General features: G+C 42.3%; 1 protein-coding gene across 3 annotated transcripts in view; it reads right to left on the bottom strand.

Annotated features, from left to right (window-relative positions):
* Nucleotides 1-27,186, bottom strand: part of PCDH15 (protocadherin related 15) — a 1,303,618-nt gene that overhangs the window by 77,974 nt on the left and 1,198,458 nt on the right. For all 3 annotated transcript variants that reach the window (XM_059729933.1, XM_059729932.1, XM_019484297.2), the window contains one exon: nucleotides 1,700-1,915. In XM_059729933.1, the coding sequence (XP_059585916.1) occupies nucleotides 1,700-1,915 (216 nt within the window). The remainder of the gene's footprint in view (nucleotides 1-1,699; nucleotides 1,916-27,186) is intronic.

Raw genomic sequence — 27,186 nt, 5'->3', positions numbered from 1 at the left:
TTCCCCTCTATCGGGCGCTGGTCAGACCACAGTTGGAGTACTGCTCGCAATTCTGGGCGCTGGACTTCAAGAGGGATGCAGATAACCTGGAGAGGGTCCAGAGAAGGGCCACTCGTATGGTTAAGGGCCTGCAGACCAAGCCCTACGAGGAGAGACTAGAGAACCTGGACCTTTTCAGCCTCCGCAAGAGAAGGTTGAGAGGCAACCTTGTGGCTGCATATAAGTTCATCACGGGGGCACAGAAGGGAATTGGTGAGTTTTTATTCACCAAGGCGCCCCCGGGGGTTACAAGAAACAATGGCCACAAGCTAGCAGAGAGCAGATTTAGATTGGACATTAGGAAGAACTTCTTCACAGTTCGAGTGGCCAAGGTCTGGAACGGGCTCCCAAGGGAGGTGGTGCTCTCCCCTACCCTGGGGGTCTTCAAGAGGAGGTTGGATATGCATCTAGCTGGGGTCATCTGAACCCAGCACTCTTTCCTGCCTATGCAGGGGGTCGGACTCGATGATCTATTGAGGTCCCTTCCGACCCTAACATCTATGAATCTATGAATCTATGAATTTGGACAGCATGCTTTCAACGCCCAGCTCCAAGTTGCTGATAAAGATGTTGAATAGCATAGGCCTGAGGACCAAGCCCTGGGGAACTCCACTGCCCACATCCCTCCAGGTCAAAGAAGACCCAGCCACCACCTCTCGGTGTGACCATCAAGCCAATTTGCCACCCATCTGACTGTGTAGGCATCAATGCTGCAGTCTCCTAGTTTTTTTTTTAATGAGAATGGGGTGAGAAACAGTGTCAAAGAAACAAATCCTTGAAATAATACAGGTTGTAATAAGCTTTATCTCTGATGATTTTTTTGTGGTTTCTGTGCATGGACTATGTTACCACTTGCATTCAGCAGAGAAAATGATTTAAAGACCTAAACATATCCCATTCTTGGAATCTGGGTTTGCTGGTAATAAAAAAATGACTCGGCATAAGATCAAATAGCCACAAACTGGGTATAGACAAATCTTATTGGAAATTAGGAGATGTTCCTATTAGAGAAGTAAAGTTTTGGAATGGTTTATATTTCTAAACTAAAATATAAGGTTGAATTCCAATCTAAACTTTGTTTTTGAGGTCAACTTCCTGAGGCCTCCTTATAGGAGTATTTTACTCTGAACACTTCTTTGCAAAATAAAAATCTAAGACATTCTAACCTCTGCATTTCCCTCATAAGCTATTTAGCATAATTCCCAAAGGCATGTTTGTTTTATAAAAAACAACACAAGGCCTCTAATCTTGTACTTGTGGTGATTAGAGAAACAAAACAAAACAAAACAAAACATGTTGCTTTACTGCCTGCAAAATTTCCCTTGCTGTGTCAATAAGCAAGTTTAGAAATACCTGGCTTTATTCACTTCAAATGTAATTCAGACAATTAAACCTTGCTGAAATGTTGAGTAATACAGGGCCTATTCTGTGCATTGAAATCAGTATCTCTATGATGCTGTATTGTCTATTTTAGACAGTACATATAGATAAGTACAAATGTTTTTTCCACTATTCAGATAAACTTTTGGCTTTAAAATTTAAAAATTCTCAAAGTTCCTGCACATTCTTTATAACTGTATGATCTGATAGTATATCTAGGATTAGAATTTCCTCTGTGGTGTCAGGAATAATTCTAAAATACTGACTGACTCATACTTACAAGCACATCTGATTTACTGCTTAAGCCTTTTCCATAATTGTCAGTTGCAATGACCTGAAACTTGAAATAGGCTCTTCTCATGTTTTTGAACAACATGGCAGTTTTTATAAGCCCTGTATAGGCTTCGATCACAAAACCTTCTTTGCCATCCTTGATTGGCGGTATGATGAGCCTGTATTGCATGGCACTGTAATTTCCAGTGTCTTTATCATCAGCCTAGTAGAAAAAAGAAAATAAGCAGAAATGAATAACCTAAATGAATGTGCAAAGAGTCATTACCCTTGTCCTCTAAATAGAGCAGAAGACTACTCTAACATGCTATTTCCACTATGAAATAAAAAATGTTACATCTCTGACAGCAGATATCACTGTTACTTTAAATGGTCTATTTATGGTAACTCTGCATACAGGTTTGCTTTTCAAGCTATATTTTTTCTTCTTCATTGGCATCAAACTTCTCCAAAAAGAAAAGAAAACATAAAATGCACTTTTCCAATCAGGAACACATTGGACAGGTAAATGCATTTAAAGCTTCTACTAATAACTTGGCAGTGGTAATTTTTGAACTGTAACTAAGGGAGGAACAGGATAATCGTGTGTCACCAACATGTGTTCCTTTTATTCCCCCAGACTAATCTAACAAGAATTTCTCTCGTCTTCTTATAGACATTTTACAGTCTCTCTGACATAGCAAGTTTATTTTTAAAGTAATAAAAAATATTTTTAAAATTCTCTTTGAGTAAAATTCTTGGAATTCTGCAGTACAGGGCTCAGACTTCAACTAGTATGTAGAGAGGCTAAGAAGGCTTCAGCTGTCTTCAGCAGGTTGATGTATGGGGCCAGGTCCTGGCCTAATTTAATCAGTTTAGAGTACCAAAGTTATGGAAGTCCCTTTGAAACTATCTTAAGGGCCATAACCTTGCCTGGACTTCCAAACAATCATTAAACACACACACACACACACACACACACACACTCTCTCTCTCTCTCTCTCTCTGAATGGCATAGGTAGGGTATGGAGAGGCATTTACCAAGAGGCCTCACTGTGTAGAACAGTAGTGCTCAACCTTTTTCCCTGCTGGGTCAGATGGGCAGTGCCTCGTCCATCCATGGGCCAACAGAATCAATCTAGTGCCAATGCAGGCAAGGTGGGCACCATCCAGCCACATGGAGGAGCATGGATGGCAGATCATAGCAACTCAGCCCTGCGGGGGAAGGGGGTGTTGCCTGGCCCTGTGGGGAAAAGAGGGCATGGCTTGCCCCCCATAGGGCAAAAGGGGGTATGGCCCAGCCTCATCCTGGCCCAGCAGGAATAAGGGACGTGGCCAGGTCCCAGCTCAGGCCTGGTGGGGGAGGGGGTATGGCTTGGCCTCAACTGTGCCGGGGGTGGGGGGGGGTTGGGGCTTGGCTTGGCTTGGCTCTGCCAGGAGACAGGGGCATGGCCTAACTGCAACTGGCAGTGCAGGGCTGGGTGTATGAGAATTTGGCAGGGGAGTGATGGCCAAAATTAATATGGCCACCACTGCCCTGACACCAAATTTCCTGGCCCACGATGAGCATCACAGGCCATTTGGCCTGTGGGGTGAAGGCTAAGCTCCCCTGTTGTAGGGTGATTAGTCCCCTGTAATAAGTTCTCATTTGCCAGTAGGCATAACTTTAGTATTACCTGAGTCTGAGGTTACATTCCTAGCTCCTAGTGCAGCAGCCTGCAACATCTTGCAGGCTGCTGCATGCGGGTTTTTCTTCCCAAGGTGGAGAACCTTGCATTTATCGGCGTTGAACACCATCAGATTCTCATCCGCCCACTTGCTGAGCCTGTCCAGGTCAGCCTGGATCACCCGCCTGTCTTCTGGCGTGGATGCTTTGCCCCAAAGTTTGGTGTCACCGGCGAACTTGGCCAGTCCGCTTCTGACTCCAGTGTCCACATCGTTAATGAAGATGTTGAACAGTATGGGTCCAAGGACAGAGCCCTGGGGGACCCCACTGGTCACAGGACACCACGATGAGTGACTTCCATCAATTACTACCCTCTGGGTCCGACCCAGGAGCCAATTTTCCAGCCAGTGGATCGTGGGGGACCCAAGGCGACAATTGGCCAGTTTCTCCAAGAGACGATCATGGGACACCAGATCGAAGGCTTTTTTGAAGTCAAGATATATGACATCAATCTCATCTCCCTTGTCCAGGTGATAGGCCGCAGCTGGAGTACTGCGTCCAGTTTTGGGCTCCACAATTCAAAAAGGATGTGGAGAAGCTTGAGAGAGTCCAGAGAAGAGCCACGCGCATGATCAGGGGTCAGGGAAGCAGACCCTACGATGACAGGCTGAGAGCCCTGGGGCTCTTTAGCCTGGAAAAGCGCAGGCTCAGGGGTGATCTGATGGCCACCTACAAGTTTATCAGGGGTGATCACCAGTATCTAGGCGAACGTTTGTTCACCAGAGCGCCCCAAGGGATGACGAGGACGAATGGTCACAAACTACTACAAGATCGTTTCAGGCTGGACATAAGGAAGAATTTCTTTACTGTCCGAGCCCCCAAGGTCTGGAACAGCCTGCCGCCGGAGGTTGTTCAAGCGCCTTCATTGAACACCTTCAAGATGAAACTGGATGCTTATCTTGCTGGGATCCTATGACCCCAGCTGACGTCCTGCCCTTTGGGCGGGGGGCTGGACTCGATGATCTTCCGAGGTCCCTTCCAGCCCTAATGTCTATGAAATCTATGAAATCTATGAAAATCTTAAAGTGGTAGGCCAGAAAAACGCAGCTCAGGTTGGGGGCAGGCCAACCAGGCTCCTTCACACTAATTCTCTATGGCATCCAACCATGGCACAAACAAAACTCTGGCACAGGCAAAGCTCTCTGGAGCCCACTTGTGGCTTAGACCCATGGGCTGAATGTGGTCAACCTTGTCCTGGTGTATTATTGCCATCAGTGGGCAACATGGTTCAAAAGACTAAGGAGAAGTGGGCAGGTACAAGTGATTCTGGTCAGTCACATATTGCAAAATGTTAAGTATCTGATTTTCAGAATCAGCTTTTGATTTTTTGTTTGAATTTTCTACCCATAAAAATGTTGCAAACACTAACAATTTTGAGTGTATTTTATGAGATGCTAGTATCTAATCTTCTGAGCTCAGCAATTAATTCAATAAAGCACCTTTTGATAGCAAGTACATGAATGTATGTCTAAATCACAAAATAGGTTAGATTAATCCTTAGAGTAACCCTTCCTGATTTCAATGACTAGCCACAATCTATTCTTTCATGTTCTGAGATTAATGTATGGTGTGATATATTCTACTTTATCTACTTTGGACTAAAATGAGTCCAAGGGGAATCCCAAACTTACAAGTAAGAGATATAACATGTTTTCTTCTATTAATGGTAATACATTTTTATTCCTATATCATTTGGTTTAAAGTGTCATTTGAAATATATTATCTTTGGATTAGGGACATATTAGGATGGCTCTATTCAGTGCTATTAGGATCAATTGTGCCAATGTGTTCTTAGGTAGCTTTACATTCTCGATCCGTTCACATATGACACAAGAAAGCCTCCATCCATAGTAACAATGACATCATCTAGATTTAAGAAATAACTTTGTATAAATTACCATGAGGACCACATATTTGCTGGGCAATAAGTAGGAATCAATCAGCTTATGAAAACATGTCATATTCATGCACAAATGCTACTTTTTACATAGCAATATAATTATTACTTTACTTTGAAAAATGCTATCTGCATTCATCCAAATCCTGGCAATAATGTTTATATGACCTGCCTCAGTTTTAAACTAGCAGTGACGTGTATAATTATGACTGAAATATGAAGTTGTACCTTGGCTTATACTCCTAGCATTTTAAACATCAAACGAAAACCCAAACAAAACGTTATTAAATTCCAGGCTGGAAGCAGCCATATTTTTGCACTGGGACTGTAGAGCACAAAGAGCATGCTGGTTATTATTGCTTGCAATCATCATGGCCCCAGAAAGGGTTTCTCTGGGAAAGTTAAATGGTCATAGCTCTGCTTTCTGTGGGCACCAGTAAGTGTCAAAAGAAAACACTGCATATACTGTTTTGAGTGTCCTAAATCCTACTTCTCACAATACTTTATCTAAATGTAGGAGAACTGGCAACTTAAAGGGCATAACTGACTCCTGACAATGGCACTCATGGAATGACCTCTTCCCTTACACACACCGTACCTTTAAAAAGGGCGTAACTTTGTTTTTTCAAACAACTACATTATTAAGATGGCTCAATTGATTTTGATTATTCAACTGCCCCAGCCGCATATAGCTTTTGTATATCTGTACACGTTTGGGTGTAGTGGGGCCATATTCTAGAATTTTTGCTTATACACAGCTTTCACTGAAGTCAATGTTGACTCACAATGCCAAATTCAAACAAAATGTTAGAATAAGCAAGAAAGAATAGTTTTGTACTTCCTATATTGCAACCATGGCATTCAGATGTGCCAAAATCATATTTTCTACCCAAAGTTAATTCACTGAAATCACTAGGCTTCACTTTCTCTTAAGATACAAGGCTGCTAGTGCTGAATTCAGTGCGACTTTTGGCATTATCTAAAATGAAACTTTGATTTCGCTATGTTCAGCTTAGTCCATCTAGTTCATTTTTCTCTTTTTTAAAGTTTAGGCCAAATTTGGGTCCCTAATTTTAAACCACTAAATCTATATTGACATTCAAACACAACTTCCCTAACATTCAGAAGTGCTGAAACCTACAAATCCTAATGATCTGACCAAGTTAAATGACATGCATAAGCTGGATGAACATACCCAAGGGTAAAGTATTCTAAGTAGAGATTCAGGGTTTAGAAAGAAGTCTTACTGACTACATAATAAAATGAATATTATGTAGCAAAATTGAAGAAGAAAGATAACACAGAGCTCTACTATGTAAAAAAAATCACTTCAGCTGAATCTAAGGGCCCCTTCCAGACATTCAGGCAAAGGCAAAATAGGGTCTAATGTGTGATCCACACAATCACACCTCCTGTCATGCCACATGTGCATGGCAGGAGGCGTGATTGTGGGATCCAACATCAGATTCAATCATGCCTTATTGCTGGTGCAGGGGGAGACTGGGATCGTAGTCCTGGGCTCCCCCTGCACTGGCAAGTAGCAAACTTCCGTGGCTGCAAGTCCTGCAGCTGATGAGGCTCAGTCAGCTGTGGGGGTTCGCAGCTGTGGCAGTGTGTGGTGCACCCCTGTGGCTGGGAGCCTCAACTTGGCCACATATTCAATTAATGGTATGATAAGAACAAACCACAAAATTATGACATATTTTCTGTGAAATACCTTTGTGGCTAATTACTTGTTTTATCACACCATTAATTGATTGAACATGTGGCTGGGTCAGAATTTAAGATGTGATTAACTGGTTAATCATGTCTTAAGTGTAACATGTATATGGAGTCTAAAGTTACCCCTTAAAAATGCATAGCAATTTTACTATGGTATTCAATTACTTCCTAGACCTAGATCATGGTGTGTTTTCTACATCATCAAGTCCATCCTGGGGCAGCAGTTTGCTTAAACTGGGCCACTGGGGTGTGGTCAGACTCATGCTTGAAACCGCTTCAAAAGGGGAATTTTTCAAAGGGCCAGCAGCTGGTATGGTTTAATTGTTATGCAGGTACAGGCAGACAATAATTAAAATGCAGCAGATCTACTCCAACTTTAACCCTGGATAAAGGAGTGTTAAAGACGCAGTGGTAATGCTGCATTTAATCACTCTCAGCTTGTTCACACACAACAATTAGAATCTAGCATCTGCTCCCCTTTTGAAATTCCCCTTTTGAAAGGGCAGCTCCAAGCATTTCTGCATCATGCCCATAATGGCCAGGTATTGTAATAGTACTAACTATGGACTGCTACTTTGAAACAGTTCATTCTATGCATGTTTCTGAGTATGAAACAAATTAGGTACATACTATCATCTAAAATAAAGTATACCATAGTAACTGTGTTTGCACTCTCATCATGCCCAATTTAACTATTCTTAATTTATTATTTCTATTTTTTCTTTTAATTCTTACTTATACTTTGATCAAACAACATGGAAATGTATTGTGGTCAAATCTGCTGGACCACCAGGGAGAGTCTGTGAGCTACTGATATGATGTAGTAAAGTTCTTTTACACAAAGCAGGGATGTTTGTTATTCATGAAATTTATCCTGAAGGTAAATATTTTTGTCACTTCATTAGCAGGAGATATATGATGCCTCAAGAGTTGTGATATGACTGTCAAAGAAGAGAAAGAGCTATCCTTAATCTTAATAGTATGGCAGTATATCTTTCTTTTGTTTATGTGCCAGAAATATATATCCAGAGATCTCTTGAATTATTTTATGAATGACTACTGATAAATATTTATGTATTTAGGAGTTATTGGGCCAAATTAAACCCTGATGTAACTGGGTATACCTCTATGTGAATAGTTCTTCTTCTAATTACTTTGAGCTATGCTGTATCTTTTTATAAAACAGTCACTTCTATGATAGCCTAATACTGGCATGTACTTGAGGCCCTGACATTAAGAATATTTAAAAGGAAATCATTAATAAGTGTCTTTCATAACTTTATGGGCAATTATCTCTCTCAGAACAAGTGAACTTAAAACCAAGTACCTGAAATGATTTTCTCTTACAAATAAAGAATGATCATGTGAACATACAGCAAATCACTAATTACATATATATATATATATATATATATATATATATATATATATATGAGAGACAGATAGACAGACAGACAGACAGAGAGTAGGAAGGAGAACGCTATCACCACTGAGTCCCCAGAGGTTATTTCACCTTCTGAAAGAGGACATGTTACATAAATTACTTTGAGTGTGTTCCTACATCTAAAAACCCTCTTATTGCTCTAAAGCCCACTGATGCAAAGTCAGCAGGCTACAAAATATGACTGCTGACATAAATGGCTTAGCACAGATTAGGTTCTGACATTGTTCTTATAAAGAAAGAAAGAAAAATCATACTTTTGGATTTTCTAAGAAGAGTGATTGGAAAGTAGTGACACAATTGCTCCATAACTGAGACGGAGGTAAGAAGGAAGAAGATCAAATTTTGGGACATCTGGGAATTGCAGCTGAGCCTTAGAGCTGAGTCAAGCTGGGTATGTGGCCAGAGATGAAATAGTTTGAAGAAGTAGAGAGAATTTAAGGGAAAAAATTAGTTGGAGAAAAAGTAATGTTGGAAAGATCCATCCAGGAGCATTTCTATAGATGTAACACATTCTAGTTTATCCTTGTTATTGTTATTTCTGATGTAAATAAAATTAACACAAAACTGCCTCCACATCTTTATATTTGAACACCACAGCTGCTCTCACTGAAACCCAGAAGTTCACAACAAAAGTCAAGTGCTGCTGATGAAGATGGGTACAGTGAGTGGCAGCCAGAACATTCTGAAACTATATTAAAGAAGAAATCCACTGAGATTGCTCTTGAAATTCTGAAGGCAGGATGCAGACTAGTGAAACACAGTGGTGAAGATAAAAAAAAAAAAAAAAAGAAGAAAATAAAGTGTTACGAATTAACATATCAACATAGAATTCTGAAAAACACAAAGGAAAATGCTTCAGCCTCAAAAGCAGTACAAGAACAGATGTGGCTTTTAGAAATGAAAATACTCAACAAGCCGTAAATTCCTACAGGCAAAAATGATCTTTTTCTAAAAAGTACTTTTTGTGCCAGCAACTCTGAAACTATTTGAATCAACCATCTGCTTAGTGGGGAAAAAGGACCATTCATTTTACAAGCCCCTTTTGTATATTCAGCTTCATGATTAACAGTGACCCTGCTAAGAAGACTGGAATACACGTGGGACTGATAATAAGTTTTCAACTCTAAGCTGCTATTTTAAATCTAGCTCACGGTGGTAGTGATAGCAATTGTTACCATCGGATGGTACTTTAGTGTCTTCTGAATGGGTGGTTTTAGTGAACTCTGTAGTGATCATCACAAACAAGCTATCACCACTGCTGCAGATTAAACTTTCACTGTACTCCTGGTCAGAAGAGAAGTTCAAAACAAAGTCCTGGCAATCTTACAGTACCGATACTATCCATACTGTGCTTGCTTACTGTGAGGTGCACTAGCTTTAGAGATGTTAATTAATCAATCACTGCACATGAGGGCCTTATTCATAAGGGCTGCAACATTAAGCTTCAATCACTGAAATCCTTCATCTTATTTTCAAGAGAAAATTACTGTATTTTATCACATACCATATTATGCCCAAAATGTAAAGGACTGGTTTTGCAAAGGCAGAATGAAGAAAAAAAGGATTTTTCCAGAGTCATGGATGAATAGTGATGTCACTGTCCAGCTAAAAGCTATTGCCGATTTGGCAGCAGCTCTGCAAGGGTTAAAAAGTAACTGATATTGAAAGTTATACTTTGCCCTCCCCACCTGGTTGGGAGAGGAGAACATCCCTAGCAGCCATTACATTGTTCCTCTGCTTCAATTCCAGTGCAGAAATGAGCCTTCCCAGTTAAGACGCACCCCAATTTTGAAAGGGTGATTTTGGGAGGAAAAGATGAGTGGGGTATGCAAGTAAATGTGCTAATTTCATGCCTGCATTGTAGTGAACTATTTAGGCACATCATTACTGGATCAAGTAACACAGATGATAACATCCAAAGTTCATTCGCCTGCAACTTTACCAACATCATATATTATATCACCTGCTTACAGTACCCCTCTGCTATATTGGACAGTTTGGACAATCCCTATATGAAAGAATGAATGAACACTGATCTGACAATCTTCAGAAAGACAAAGGCCTGTGGCAGAACACTGTAACCTCCCTGGACGCCCCATCAGGTGTAAGATGACTTCAGAGTACATGTTCTTGGCCCACAAACCTTTAAAACCAGTTTGAATGAGAAATTGCAGACCAAAAAATCATCCACAAACTGGATTGTGTTAAGTATGGTTTAAACAGGGACTATGGATTCTTATCCCGTTACCTGTATTAGCTTTTGTAACCCCTTTGTTCTGATGGGTCCTTTTTTTGGTTGTTTCTCTGAACACTGCCCCACTTCCCCTCTCCTCTGCCCCTTCCTTCCTACTTTTTGTATTAAAATTACTCTCTTTAGTTTATACGCTGTGCATGTCCTTTCACATATTTTGATGAAGTGAGCTCCAGAAAGCTTATGCTAGATATATATCTAATTAAGTTAGTCTATAAGGTACAAATCTATTGTGCCTTTTGCTTGACTTCAGACTAACACAGCTATCTATGTCTCTCTGCCACACTATATACACTTCCCACAGAAAAGAAATTCCAAGTTTTGATCAGCTTTACCTAGAACTTGAGCTTAGGTATCTAAATACATTTTTAGAAACCTAATTTTAAACAAGGAATAGCCAGCCTTGCAGCACATGTGCCATAGGTAGCATGCACAGTCATTTTGCCTGGTATGTGGCAAGTTCAGCAGGGAGCAGAAACAAGAGTGCAGATAAAGCATAGAAATAATATTGGAAAGGAGGAGAAACAAAGCAATACATCAAACAGGAAAGACAGAATAGAGCAATGGGTCAGGCAGGGACAAGGAAAATGGAGTGGGAGAGGGATACTTTAATTCGGGGTATTGTGCCCAAAGAGGTTGGCCCTCAGTGCTTTAGAAACTCAGCCTTAAGGTGTTTATTTATTTAAGGCAGTGGTTTCCAAACTTTTTAAGGAGATCACTTTTTGAATTAAAGAGCAACCCAAGATCTCCCCCGCACCAGCAGGTAAGTCTGATGGGGAAGGGGCATGGGAAGGGGAAAGAGGTAGGGGGAGTGGGGCAGATCACACCACCCGGCCCAGCCAGGGCCCCACTCCACCCAGCCCCTGCTCTTGCCTGTGCTCCGCTCCCTCACTCATTGCTGGGGCCTTGATCTGCCTGCCCCACCTCCCCCATCATGGTGGTAAGGTAGGGAGTGGGGCTAGGGCAGGCAGAAGCCTTACACAGCCGGGGTGGGGTGTTACGTCTCAGCTCTGTGTTCTTGGGCAACCCTGGCACAGGATGCAGTCTGTCTGACTCACAAAAGGCTCATCCCCCCCCTCCCTCCCCTCCTCTACCTAAATGAAACTGATTAAGATGCAGTGAGAGATGCACCTAAGACCCTCACCAGATAAGGGTGATAAGAGTGAACAACTGCCCTAGGTCTCATTTACATCCGAGATGGAACCAGATGACCATTCATTTACATGAGAGATGGAAAACAGAAAGCCTGAAGCAGAGACTGCAGTGAATTCTGGGACCAGAGAAGCAGGAGAGCGCTGCATGATGGGGAATCTGTGCTTCCAATGTTAATCAACCCATGTTCACACACACCCAGCTCAGTATTTATCAGACCAGTTCTAATCTGGATTTGCTAAGGACTCCCCCCCCCAGACACACACACACACAGCTCTAAGTTTAATAGGCATCTCGGGCCGTACATTCCCCAGTCCCACTATGGGAGGCCTATTTAAACTTGATTGACTAAAACTCGGTTGCCGGGTTAGGGAATGCTGAGGCAAGAGACCAAGTCAGAGGGGGTATGGGCAACATTGGAACAATGGTTAAGGGTTCATCACAGCATCCAGCCTGCTGGAGCCCTAATCCCACGTGTTGTCATATCTTTCCCGAGATGACTGGTGGGAGTCCTCTCCACAAAAGGTTATGAGCACCCCAATAATTGCTTTAAGTCTGTTAAAAGACCATAGTAAGATCTGGAAAAGTCATGCTAAGCTGAGGCTTGTGCACAACAAGTAAAAATCCAAAATCCCAATGCTGCAAGCTATCTATTGTTCCTGAAGAAACCATGAGATATCCCATCAGTATATCTGCCATCCATAGGAATCTCAAGCTGGCTCCCAAGTATTTGGGTTACTCCCTAATCTTAGGTGTTTCCTGATTATCAATCAGTTTCCTGAGATGGTCCAAACCAGATAACCCCTTGTCAATAGAAAAGACAATGATTTACACTACGGAGGGTGCTTCGAAGCAGCTGAACTGAGGGTATAAAAATCTGTAAGTGTGTGTGCTGGAAGAAGAAGAAGGAGGAGGAAAGAAGAAAGAAGGAGAAGAAGAAAGAAGAAGAAAACTCCTGTGCTGACACCATCCCCTGTCGTTCTTGGGACGCTGGAATAACAGATCATCTCTCTCTTCAAGGATTGTGCTACGGACTGTGCCTGTCAGCTTTGCAGCCTGAGTACCGTGGACTAGGTGAGATCCCAGCACTCGCTCTCTATCTCTTCTCTCCAGGCATAAACTTCTGAACCTGAACTGTATTAGTTAAGCTTGAGTTAAATTTCCCCAAATACTTAGTGAAAGCAGGGTAGTATTGTCATTGTTGGTGTTTGTTTTTCTTTTGCATGTCTATTACTACTAGTACTATTATATATTTCATATGCTTAGCAATAAATAACTTTTATAGTCAAACTGGTAGTAATTCGGTATATTTTTCCTTCTCTGCTTCTTTTTCCTCCTGTGCTCTGCAGCAACGCTTCTTTTACCTATGCTAAAGATCCCTGTGAAGCCCAAATTATTGTGGGGTCTGCTTATCAAGAGGCCAAAGATTGGGATGTGCTGAGTTTGAAACACATAAGGGGATCAGCTTGTACAGGCTGATTGACCCAGTTTGACTCAGACATGCCCTTATGAACTGAATGCTGGCCCATGAGGGTGTCAGATGGACACCCAGCCGGATTCAGAGGGATTCTGTTTACCTGTGTGCTTGTGTTTGACTGCATTTTATTGTTGCTCTTATGAACTGATTCTTGGCATATGAGGGTGTCAGCCTGTCCATGCTGATCAGCCCGACCAGGTCAGGCATGTCACATTAATTTGTGTGTGTTTGTGTGTATGACTGATTTGGTGACTGGAGGAACCCAGTCCCATTGAGATTGAGTCCTGCAAGATAGCTCCATTGGGGGTGAGGGCTTGCAGAAGGGAGAAATACAGCTCCGTATAGTAACATAAGCAGCACATTGACAGAATCACCAAGACCCTAGAAACTATCCCTAATAAATGAGCACACCCCAAAGTAATGGGCAAATTTGGTAACAGGGGCATGGAATGGAGCTGTGAGTAACTTGTCTGGGGGGCGCCTGGCAGGGAGGGGGTGGTGGCTCTCATTGCTGCACACACCCTGGGAGGGCATGGAGGGTATGTGCCCGGGATCTGCACATGGCAGGCTGCTGCTGCAGGTTGGGGCTGGGAGGCTGTGCCAGGCTCTTCCTTGTGGGGGTACTGGGCCGCACTGCATGCAGGGTGGGCAGTGGTGGTGCTGGGAGGGGGGGGGTGGGATGGCTATGACAAATTTTCCGGTGGCTACAGCCTCCCCCAGTAGCCCCACTTCCAGCACTGCCACCCACCCTGAATGCAAACCAGTCCAGCCCCACTGCCAGGAAAAGCCTGGTACCACCCTGGCCCCAGCGTAAAGCAGCAGCCTGCCCCACCCTGCATACATATCTTGGGGCACACATACCCCCATGCCCTCCCGGAGTGCATGCCCCCCCTCCCTGAGCCCCCAGATGAGCTGTTCACGGCTCTGTCCTGTGTCCTGCCCCAGCTGTGCAGCACCTGCCCCTGCCCCAGACCCGCTCCCTCCCTCACTGTTGCTGCAGCCACCCACACTGCCCTGCATTGGGGGGAGACATGTGACCCTCCCCAGTCAGTGCATGGAGTGGAGATGGCTTCTGCTGCATGCTGAGCTTTATGCCTGGGTGCACACAGTGGCAGGAGACCCCTGTACCTCTGGACGAGCTGCCTGGGTTCAATCTTCCTCCCACCTACCTGGCTGGGACCCCACTCACCTTACCCCTGCTCCTGTCTGTGCCGCACTCTGCCCCTTACTGCACGGGCCTTGATTTGAGCCCCCACCCCATCTGCCCCCACAGACTGACCTGATGGGTTGGGGGGGGGCACATGTGCATATGTGTGCACATGTTCAATCCCCCCAGCCTCAGATTGACTAGAAGAAGCTCTGCAATCAACAAGTCGATGATGATCGTCTGGTTGGTGAACACTGCTTCAAAGGATTTTTTTCTCCTGATCTCTTTATGTCTATTTTATATTACTTCAAAACATCAATAAAATATAATTAATAAAAAAGAAATAAGGGAAAAACCCCACTGCATTTCTTTGCTATAGTAAAATCTTTGGCATAATAGCATGATAATAGTATTTTATCTAAAGATGTGTTCTTAGAAAGAAATTATTTTTGAATTTGAAATGACTATAATATCATTCTCAGTACTGCAAGCATTTTCCTGTCAGAGGCCAGATGTTACAGCAGATGTGCACATACAAACATATCTAGAGATATTAGAAACTTGGACAGAGAAATGGATAAATAAGAAACTGAAAATAAACACAGAAAGTAATCCTGTTCTCTCTCTATATGTAATATTCTTACTACATATCTATTCACAGGGTTTTTACACATGCATTTTGTAGATGAATTTAGATGGATACATTACCTTAGCACAAAGGTAAATATAATCTTTGATAAGAATCTAAGTAAATATAATCTCTGCTCCCCTGTGCCTGTTTATACAAAAAGCTCTATCAAACAATGCTTTACTTCATTGTTACTTACATAAAAATATTCAAACAGTAGCAAGGGAAGTAGTTAATATTATAAAACATATTTCTCATAGGAACAAAAATAGGAATGATATGAAAAGGGAATTCTGACAACTTCTGTGTAAGACTCAAGTTTACTAGATGAGATAAAACTGCATTTAAGACTCCACTGGTTCTATATCAACATCAAACTTTTATTTTGGCCTTATAGTAGAGCCATTTATGTCAAATGGAAGAGATACAGTTTTAGGTATTTAGTCTAACAAAAGTTTCCTTTTCTGGAAACACAATTTCAATTGTAGGGCCCAGAAGTCAACATTTTCTTGCAGAAACAGTTCTTAGAAGCTCTAGGCTTAGAGGCACAGACAAAATTAACAATTTTCACTTGATTTTGGCACAGAAAGTGGTCTATTGCCATGACCAAACACAACTGCAAGGCTGCAGATTGCAGATTGCTTAAAAAATGTCCGGTCAGGAGAAAATCTGAACCCTTATTGAACAAGGGTTCAGGTGAAGATGTTTCAAAACAGAACATCTTCTGTAACTTGTTTCTGCCTGCCTGCCAGCCTTCAAACTATTTATGCTCTTATATTATGCTCATTACTTTGGTATCTCAGCATTTGCTGGCACACATCTTTATTGAAATGAAAAGGAACAATTTAGAGTATACATTTTGACTTTTCATTTCCCCATCAGACATAAATAATCAAAAGCAAGGGGGAAAAAGTGAGAAAAAAAAGCTGTGTTAAAAAAGTAGAGAGATTAACATGGGGAAAGCAATGTGTTTTAGGAAATATGACGACAATACATGATTGCAGTGAAAAATGAATTCCCTCTATTAATCCCCAAGATAATGTGTGTTACTTATTTTTATAGAACCGACTAAATGTATTATACAGAATGAAGTCAGGTCTTAATAATAATAAGAAAGCTAAAAGGGATATAAAAAGTTACTAATATGCAAAATTTCTAAAACTATCTAATGTAATGAAATGCAAGGCTAATCTCAGACTTCAGAATCAAAAGATTAAGAGTCATGATTAGCATGTTTGTTTTTCATATAGTCAGAACAAAAAGCATGAGATAACCTTTAACTATGGGAGTGACAGCAGAGAAAAAAAGCTCTGTGTGTAATGAACCTGTTTTTTCAGCAATTTGTTATATGATAGGTGAAAGCACAGAAAAGGTATGTAGTGTAATTCCAAGCAACCACTGAGTCTGATACCTGAAATTTTATGCTGGGGAAAACAAGAACACTAATTAAAAGAATACCCAGACTTCTTTTCTAGCTGTCTCAACATTGAGTCCAAGTCGCAATGTTTCTAGAGAGAAGAGGAAGCCCAAATAACCAGAGCACCAAAGAAAACAACATTGTGTCAAAATACCAGGTCCCCAGATAACATCATTTTTGGAGAGAACAAAATTATATATATATTTGAGGAACAGGTTAATGATGCATGCCTGTCATTGCTCTAGAACAGAGCTACTTTAACAGAATACATTGTTAGAATTAATTGTTAAACTGATTCTGGTGTCGAATAGAGCAAGCTGCCTATAAGAGCTCTCTTGCAAACTCCGAATTTACCCTTATACCAGGGCAGACCCTCAACCTTTGCTCTACCCTTTTTGCACCACTTCAGGGGCACAAATTAAACTGAAAACTGCCTTGACAAGACAGATAGAGATTTCTACTGCAGAGGGTAGTCTGTAGCTGGATAGCCAGCCTTATACAACTCCCTTCAGCCATTTTAATAGTTTGGGGAATACATTGGAGCTGTAGCTCTCATGGGTTGATCAAACTGAGCTACTAATAAGGCATGTTGCTACCTGGATAAGCAAAAGTAGTATTCATGCTAGAGCAGGGGTGGGCAAAATATGGCCCATGGGCTGGATCCAGTCTGTCAAGGGATTTTATCTAGCCTCCGGAGAGTCCCTCAGCCCAGCTGTGTGTGTGGGAGGGGAAGGGGAGTAGGGTGGAGGGGCACCCCAGGCTGTGGCACATGCAGCTGGTCCCACTACCCCTAGGCTTGCGGTGGGGTGGGGGCAGCACAACAGCTGGATTCTGCTTTCTTCCAGCTGTCACTGTTAGTATCTCTGTCACCACCAGACCTGTCCCTCCCCCCGGCCCATGTGCCCTGCACCTACTTCTGGGGACATTGGATGGAGTGAGTGGGGCGGGGGGGAGTGGTCTTTATGGGGACTGGCCAGGGCTTGCATGGGCAGGACACATTTGGTAGGCAGATGGGATGGGCCATGGGTGGGTTGGGTGCAGTGTCTGGGAGTGGGACAGGCAGGCTGAGGTTGGGATCACGGGGGTGGTAACACTAGGGGTCCAGGGCCTGGGACAGAGCCACAATCCATTCCCATGGTCCTGCTGTGCAGGGACCAGTTTGCAGCTATGCCCCAGGCCCCAGCCCCATGCTGTCCCCCCCACATGATTCCAATCCCGACCCTAGTCCCCTCCCATCTGTCCCACTCCTGGATTACACTTTCCACCCAGCCATGGTCCCATACCATCTACTCAGCCAAGCATGACCTGTCCACAGGGTTTCCAACTGGTATCCATGAAGACCCCACCCTCCCACTCTGTCCAGTGCCCCTGGTGGTGGGTGTAGATAGGCTCTGGCCAGATAGCATCAATAGCCCTTTCCCCTCCCCCCAATGGCTTGGACCAGGTCAGCCACTCCCCCCAGACTGATTCACCTAAATTCTTCAGGTGGCCCTCCAGTCAAAATAATTGCCCACCCCTGTGGTAAAGGCTAATTTATTTGCCTTTTATATGCCAATTTAGCATGCCCCAAATCTGGAACACAGGGGCTGCAAACAGATTTTATTTCTCCCTGCAGAAAGCGTTCCATCCTGGGATCCTACAGGTGTTTAGACCCATTCATAGATTTATAGATTATAGAGTCGGAAGGGACCTAATGGATCATCGTGTCCAACCCCCTGCCCCTGGCAGGAAAGAGGACTTTGGTCAGATGACCCCAGCCAGGTGATTTTCAAGCCTCCTCTTGAAGACCTCCAAGTTAGGTGATAGCACCACCTCTCCTGGAAGCCCATTCCAGACTCTGGCCACCCTTATTGTAAGCAATTTCTTCCTAATGTCTAACCTAAATCTACTCTCCACTAGTTTGCATCCATTATTCCTAGTTACTCCCTGGGGCACTCTGGTGAACAGCGCATCACCAATTCCCTGCTGTCTTCCCCGGATAAATTTCTAGGCAGCTACAAGGTCACCCCTCAGCCATCTTTTGTATAGGCTGAAGAGATCCAGATCTCTCAACCTCTCCTTGTAGGGTCTTTCATGGAGACCACTAATCATGCAAGTGGTCCTCCTCTGAACCCTCTCCAGATCCTCTGTGTCCCTCTTGAAGTGTGGTGCCCAAAACTGGACACAGTACTCCAACTCTGGCCTGACCAATGCTGTATAGAGGGGGAGCATCACCTCCCTCGATCTGTTGGTCATGCATCTGCTAATTAACAACAAAGTGAGATTGGCTTTGTTGATGGCCTCATTACGCTCCCGGCTCATGTTCATCTTGGAGTCAACTATGACTCCAAAATCTCTCTCAGCCTCTGAGCTGCTGAGGAGGACAACCCCCAACCTGTAAGTGCGCTGGGGATTCCTCCTCCCTAAGTGGAGTACCTTACATTTATCTTTGTTAAATTACATTCAATTACGTTCCACCCATTGATCCAACCTGTCCAGGTCAGCCTGTAACTGCTCCCTGCCTTCTGGTGTATTCACTTTGCCCCATAATTTGGTATCATCTGTGAACTTGGAGAGGGTGCTCACCACACCCTCATCCAAATCGTTGATGAAGATATTAAATAGCACCGGCCCAAGGACTGAACCCTGGGGGACCCCACTGTCCACCTCCTTCCAGGCCAAGAATGACTCATCAATCACCACTCTCTGGGTGTGGTTCCTAAGCCAGTTAGCCACCCACCTGACTGTGTAGGTGTCCACTCCACAGCCTGCTAGCTTCCCTATGAGAATAGGATGTGAAACTGTGTTGAAGGCCTTCCTAAAATATAGGTAGATGACATCAGCTTCCGCTCCTGTGTCAAGGCAGTGTGTGACCTGGTCATAAAAGGCTATAAGGTTTGTCAGGCAGGATCTACCTGTGACGAACCCATGCTGGTTTCCTTTCAGCATCGTTTCCCCTTCTGGGCCTTCACAAATATGCTCTTTGATGATTTTTTCTAATATGTTCCCAGGGATAGAGGTAAGACTGACTGGCCTAAAGTTACCCAGCTCCTCCCTTCTCCCCTTTTTAAAAATGGGCACAATGTTGGCCTTTTTCCAGGCCTCAGGGACCTGTCCAGAGCACCCTGAGAGCTCAAACAACTCTCTCTCCCATTGTCCTGCTTCAAGTACCTGTGAACTGTGCCAGATAAAATGTGCTAACACTTTTTTTTCCCTGGGACAATCACAAGTTAACAGAGGTTCATTTGGGACAAGACTGTCAGGCTGTGTGCTCTCCTGTGCCACCTACTATCAAAGAAGCAGCAATGCAGCTGGGCTAAGTGTGTAAAGAACCGTGCCATTCCTGTCCTGTTTTGGTATACAAGTCAAAAGTTGGGACAATCAGGACCTCCTCAAACGATGCATTTAGTGCTAAGGATGGCTTGAAGCTACCTTTGTCTGAATTCTCTGGTTCTTTATCAATGCAGATGGCTAGACTCAAAAATCAGGCCTGCCATACTGTGTGAATCTTTGGTAAATCTGGGGGGATTCTGTTCTGACTAAATGATTTAAAACTTTTCTAAAGGATAGTAAAATAATAGAGGTTACATGATTTGGGGAGAAAGAATGAAAACAAAATTTGTGCAACTTGACTTATTGAAAAGGGTAGCTGTGTGAATCTGCTCATAGATTTGGGATGTCAGATGTGGCCTTATCCATATGTTCAGGAAAACTTAATTACACTTCTCCAGCTTTCTTGTCTAGTTATCAGCCATATAAACTTGACCTTTAAAAATGAAGCAACTAGTGTGTAGGTTGAAAAACATGGCCCTGTAGATTTCTGACTACCACTTCATGTCCTACTTTTTTAAACCAATAGCATATGGATTTCAAAATAACCATTACTGTGAGGTAGCAATATTAACATTTTATTTTCTTCTAGTTTTTTTCGCTCTTCTGTAATCTTAGTACACGATGGCTTTCCCACAGAACTGAATTTATAATGATCTCAAATGTACTAAATAAATGGGATGACTGGAGCTAACACTACTGTATTTTAGATCAACTGACCTTTGAGCTAAATCAATTATTTAAAAATAACAGTAACTGTCTTAATAATGTCTTTTAGTATACTACAATATACTTCTGTGCTAAAATATACTTCATATCCTGAGAAAAAGATTTAAGAATTGTAGGGAGTTTTATTTTATTCACTTTTCATCTACTTATAATGATCTTGCTAAAAAGTGTGCTATAAGATATGACTTTATGTGCTCTAAATGGGCTTTTTACTTCAAATTAATATTTAATAGAATATTTACCACTACCAACTTTCTAGAATTTGATTTTATATAGTTTAGAACAAAGCAATCTATATAGTTTCATTTTTAGTCATAGATGCAAAGAAAAGGGAACATATTGAGGGATATGTATTCATCCAATATTTTACAGTCCTACTTACATCCTCCTTAAATGTGTATTCAAGGCTCATGTATTGTCAATCTTGTTCTCCCTCTACTCCCAGAAACTTTTTCAATATAGCTGCACCCACAGCTTTTAATTTATCTTTTACTCCAAATGACCCCATTAAATTTAACAACAGGTGAGTTCAAGATTAATATACAGAGAACAGTTGATGATCTCCAGTTAGTAACCTTTTCTATTTCCACAAAATTATACTCTGTAACTAAATTATTATTAGTAAGCCACGTATATTTTATAAACTAATTTCTTCAAGTGAAGAACAAAAATTGTACTTTAATGGAAAATATCAGAATGTGTGCTCAAGTCAAAGATGAAAAAGCCCTCTTTAACTTGAGCTTGTGACAATCAATAGCATATATGACTAGAGGAGTTAGTGTTCAATTTACAGCTTTTTAATAGTAGCATATTTGCCATAAATTTCTTTAAATATGATGTACATAAATTGCTGCACTAAAATTAATTGCTACAATAACAAAATCACTCAGTAATGTTCAGGTCACTCTAATTGTAGTGGAAATTAGGCTCACTGACTTGAATGGCATTCTTGGTGCACAGGGCTATCAGGATTGTCTGCCTACTTTGTACAAATTGCAAACTTTAGCAAGTGTAGTACATTTATCTTGACCAAGTCCAAAATAACTTTCTTACATGTAGATAATTTTAGACAATGACAGAGATGTCGTTTTGACATAAAAACTCAATGACAGAACCCCAGGGAACCTTATCAGAACCTCAAGCTATAAAAGAATGCTGCTGAAGGTCAAGCTGCAGTCTAACAGGAGACAGTGACAGCAGGATCAGTATATAAAAGAAAGACCCTTCCCATAAACATTAACTTTATCCTCTGATTTAACTATTTTTTAGCATTTAAAGCTAATGTTATTCTGATATCCCTGGAATAGATTTTTTTCTTGAGTGGTTAGAAATCTATATACAGATTTTGAACATTTCAGAAATACTGTTGCTCCCCTGCTTGGTATGTTTGATAGGCAGACAAGGTTCTTTGGGTAGCTGTATCTTTTATTAGACCAACTAAATATTTGGAAAAATTGTTCTTTGCAAGCTTTTGGATATGAACACCCTTCTTCAGGCATAGGGAGAATCTGATGTTGTTTTCTGGTCTCCTGGATGGTATACAAGCCAATATGTCTGAGGAAGGGTGTGTGTACCTGAAAGCTTGCAAAGAACAATTTTACCAACTATTTAGTTGGTCTAATAAAAAAATATTGCATTTACCCAAACAATCGTGTCTGCCTACATCCCTAGACTGACATGGCTACAACTAACACCCCCCATAGTATGCTTGATGTAATTTACAAATGATCTAAAACTAAGGCTGACTTTATCTCTTCAGACAGAAAAATATATATAATAGATTTTAGAACCTTAAAGAGAACGGTAGTGGAAGATACTTAAAAATCAGTATTTAATTAACATTTGTTATTTTATGATCTGTATCTCTTACTGGATGCAGAAGGAGACCTAGGTTACAACAAAAAAACAACCTAGGTTAACTTACATTAGTACTGCAGGATAACTATCAGCACTGAGATGGTTAGCTGTGTAAGTCTAGAGTCAACAACATTTGAAATCAGGTGTTTGGTTTTGCCAGACCAAAATTAAAAGTATCTGACAAAGCAGGTTCTTGCCTGTGAAAGCTCATGTCTCTCTGAACAAGTTAGGCTTGCAGGTGCCACCCTGTCCTACCTTTTTGACATTTACATTACCATTGACATTACCACCTGGTATGTGTTAACCTTAATTACTTTAGGCACAGCATTAAATAATATATATAATTTTCCTCAGAAAATATCATCTCCCAAAAGAAGCACAATTCCTGCTGGATAAAAATTTCATAATTTCTGGAAGGTTCAGATAAATCAAATACTATTTTGATTTCCCCATGATTAGCCCCACTAGCAAAGCATGGCTGCATGTAATTGGGATGCAGTCAGCTTCTGCATAAAGTCCTGCTGTAAAACCTCCTGGGTACTCAAGATCTACATAGGAACACATTTCAGACTTTTGAGGGACCCAGAGCTAGTGAGATTTAAACAGCACAAAGTAGTAGTAGGCAAGGGCTGCTTTCCAAAATTTTTGCAGAATCACAGAAGCCATTCTGATTTGTTCTTAAAAGCAAGGGAACAGTTCAGTATATGTCTTTATATTTTTATTTCCAAGGGAGTTCACCCATCTCTAGGGACCTACTGAATTCACAGCAGAAGTAGTGTGCAGTGGCTCCTTTAATCTTGCACGTTCCCCCATGAGCACCTTGCCCCACCTTCTCACTGCTGATTAGCAGAGGACCCTGCCACTCCCTCCTGATCAGCAGGGAAGATTAAACTGAAATTTTAAACATGGAACATTTATGCCTCTCCACCAGTCAGCAGCAAACAGCAGGGCCATCCAGGGACCCTCAGGCAATCAGTGGAAGGAGGCAAAAACAGCGCCATATTTAAAACCACAGTTCTCACCTCCCCACTGATCAGTAGCGAGCTGCAAGTGGGGCCCCTCCACCAATCAGCGGGAGGCAGAGGCAGGGGAATCTGCAAGACTAAAGGAGCCACAGTGCCTCCCACTTCCGCCATGAATTCAGCAGGTCCCTACCCATCTCTAACTGATGCAGAGAGATCTCTGTTTCATTTGCTACTTGTGTCCTACATCAAAATCTGAACAAAATATCCAAAGGTAAAAGACAAGTTTTAAATTTCTGTGACAATGCACCAATGTCATGAGTCATTTAATGCTGCTTTCAGGAGGAAAAATAATATTTCTCTCATGAAGCTAGAAGTATCATCTCTCTACAATTCAACCCTCACTTCCAAGTTAGAGATTTATGGCTTGACATAAAATACTGTCTATTACTTACCACTGGTACAATCCATTACATTATACTCCATCATAGTTATCAAAATTAAAGATGACTAATAAAAAAACCTGAAGGGCTCATAAAGCCAACGTCTGAACATTTGGCCAGATTTATGCAGATTTTCATTAACAACTATTATTAAATAGCATAAAATTCTCCTTTAGACTGGCACATTTTTTTATATTGCTTGCACATAGAAGACCAAATTCAGCTTTGTTACTACTTTAACAAAGTTAGCAGTATTGGATATACCAAAGTTGAATACGACTCCCAGTATTATATTGAATTATCATTAGTTTAATTTACATATCATTAATTATAACACTGCAGTGATTCTTTACACACACACACACACACACACACACACACACACACACACACACACACACACACACATACAAGCCAACTGCCCTTCTAGAATGGCAGGGGTGGGGAGCATGCAGGTATGGTGCCCCTTCCCCCCACCCCATCTGGGCACTCCCCCTTTACCCCCTGCTGCTTTGGGTCCAGGCCTGCTTCCCCCCTCCCCACTGCAGTGGTGTGGGGAGGGAAGAAGTGGGCCTGGGCCCAATGCGGAAAAGGACTGGGCTCGAGGGTGGAGAGAAGCTGGGTCTCTGTGGTGTGGGGAGCAGCTGGTCTGGGCCCAGCAGCGGCATGGGAATGGGAGCAGCGTGCTTGGAGCCGATGAGAGGTAGGGGGTCAGGGAGGAGTGGACCCAGGCCAGAGTGTGGTGGGGGGAAAGGCTCACTCCTCTTCTCCCCTTGCCACTGCCATATCAGGCCAGGCCCGTTGCTCCCTACCCACCTGCACTGCCACAGTGGCCCAGCTTCTCCTCAGACTCAGGCTTGGTCCTCCTCCCAGCCCACGTTGAACCTGGGCCCACTCCTCTGCTCACCCCATCACCGCAGCATGCCTGCTATTCCCCCAACCCATGTTGGGCCCGCTCCTCTTCCCCTGCCCACCGATCCCCACCCCACGCCACCAGCACCGTCACGTGCAAGGAGTAAGGGAGGGGCAAGGCCATCATTGCTACCTGCAGGGAGCAGGGCGGGGGAGTTAGGCCAACACTGCTGGCCTCACCTCCCCTGTTCCATTTGTTCCATTGCCCCCACCTCCAGGGATTAGGGTGGGGGGAGGGGGAGGCCAGCACAGCCTCCGTCCCTATCATCATGGTGGTGCTCCACCACTGCCAGCTCCTGTTCGAATGCTTGGTTGCACTCTGACTGGCTGTTTGTCAGCTAATCAGAGCGTGAATAAAGCATTACAGACAGACAGACAGACAGACAAACTTAGTTTTTTATAATATAATTTCTCATATATATGGGAAAAGAAAGAAAAAATGACTTCAGAGGAGACTCAAGATTTTGGGAACAACTCTATATCGTAGGTTTACAGAGGTTTTCCACAGCCTAAAATTTACTCTTTATAAGTTTACTCGCTTATTTTTAGACAAGACCAAAATTTTGATCTATCTAAGCTATCATCAGTCTCTGAGACCCAAAGATTTCCATCCACCATTGGCTGAAATTGGACACTTCCTTAGTGTCCTCCCTCTTTTCCTCCATTTCCCATCCTACCAGAAAGAAATCAAGGATACTATACCACCACAAATGAAAGAAGGAGTGTTTGTTCTTCTTCCCCAATTCCAATACATTAATCCGGGCAACTCTCTTTACTCCCTCAAATCAATGTGTTCTTGTTTCTCATATGCCTTTCCCACTGCTGGAGTAGCTCTGCCTCTGCTTGCACATCCCTCTCCATCTCTTCTGTCTTCCACCTCACCCTCACACACACTACAAAACATTTTAGAGATTGCAAGAGGGTTCGGGGAATTTCTTGTCTTGGACTGCACCCTAATCACGCCCAAACTATGGAACTGGGGGCTGGAGAAAAGCCCCAGGTAAACTAAAACCTAGCCAGGGTTGGTTCTCTCTCTACACCACTACCTGAGGTCTCTTTGCAGAGGTGTCTGGTTGGAGTTTTGGATGTGGACACTTTCTACCACACTACATGATACCTCTCTCTCTCTCTCTCTGGGGACTCCTGCAGTGTCTTCAGCATTACATCTGATAAGACAGGATGCTGACTGCAGTATTAAGGAATCCACATATGGATTCCTATTTATTAAGAACCCCACTTTTTCTTTAGTACTTATGTTTCCCTGATAAATTTGGAAAAGCTCCTCCTATTTTCCTAAAATTCTTGGCTGGCATGATCTCATTTTGCTTTTTTGCTGCTCTTAACTTTTCTGTGAAATCCTTAAAGAGTAAGGCTATTGAAAATTGACAATATAAAGTGACACCTTCTTACTCAGCAGATATGCTGCTGTCTGTGCATTGTTTCTTAGTACAAAGATAAAAAAAAAACAACTTTAAATTACTTCTTTAAAAACTTAGACCTGCATTGCCAAGTACTATACATAAGGTAGCAGGATTTAGTTCTTTTCTTCTACTCAAAAGAAATCTACAAGAATCCTGAGTCACTGATTACATAGGATATATAAGACCTTAGTTATTGTTTCATTCAGGGTATTCACATGAGAGGGCTTTTGTTTTTTTTTAAATTGGAAACTGTCTCTTTACTAAAGGAACTATGAAGAGAAAAGGGTTTTTTTTTAAGCATATCCCCTTTCTGTGTCTGTTAGGAATCCTTTAGCAATGCTTTGCATCAGAGCTGCTTTCTGGAATAATTCAGAGGCATTGCACAATTTCTGTTTGGTCTGCAGAATTCTAGTACTTTAGATCTTGTGCCTTAATTATGATTTTCTTTACTCTTATATGTGTTTTCTCTAAGTTCTCTTAACATTCCCATATTGCATTGCTGTATGGCAACTCTCCTGTGGATTCATTAGCTTCTGATAAGGCATAAGGTGGGGTAGGGTGGCACTTTAAAGACTAACTGGCTCAGAGACACATTAACAATTACCACACAGAAGAGATTGTGCACAGCTCGCTAAAAAAAAACAACTCAGCTCAGCAGCCATCAAAAAGCTTAGGGATTATTAAGAATGGAATTGTAAAAAACCAGAAAGTTTCATTATTCCCCTTTAAAAATCCATGGTGCAGCTACACCTGGAATACTGGGTGTGTCTACACTTGCATATTTACTGCGCAGTAACTGAAATTACTGCCCATACAGGCATGCATCTACACATGCACGCTTGTATTGTGCAGTAAGTATGGTAACTTACACTGACATGATACCTGCATGCAGGTATCAAATTTACACCCAGTTAGTTAGTGCACAGTAACACATGACTTATTGTGCAGTAACACTGTGTGTGTGGACTGACTTGGGACTAACTTGAGTACCAAGTCAGTCCAC

Source organism: Alligator mississippiensis, chromosome 6 (assembly GCF_030867095.1).
Source record: "Alligator mississippiensis isolate rAllMis1 chromosome 6, rAllMis1, whole genome shotgun sequence".
NCBI lineage: Eukaryota > Metazoa > Chordata > Crocodylia > Alligatoridae > Alligator > Alligator mississippiensis.
Note: the sequence above shows the minus strand (reverse complement) of the source record. Positions and strands in the feature narration are given on the sequence as shown.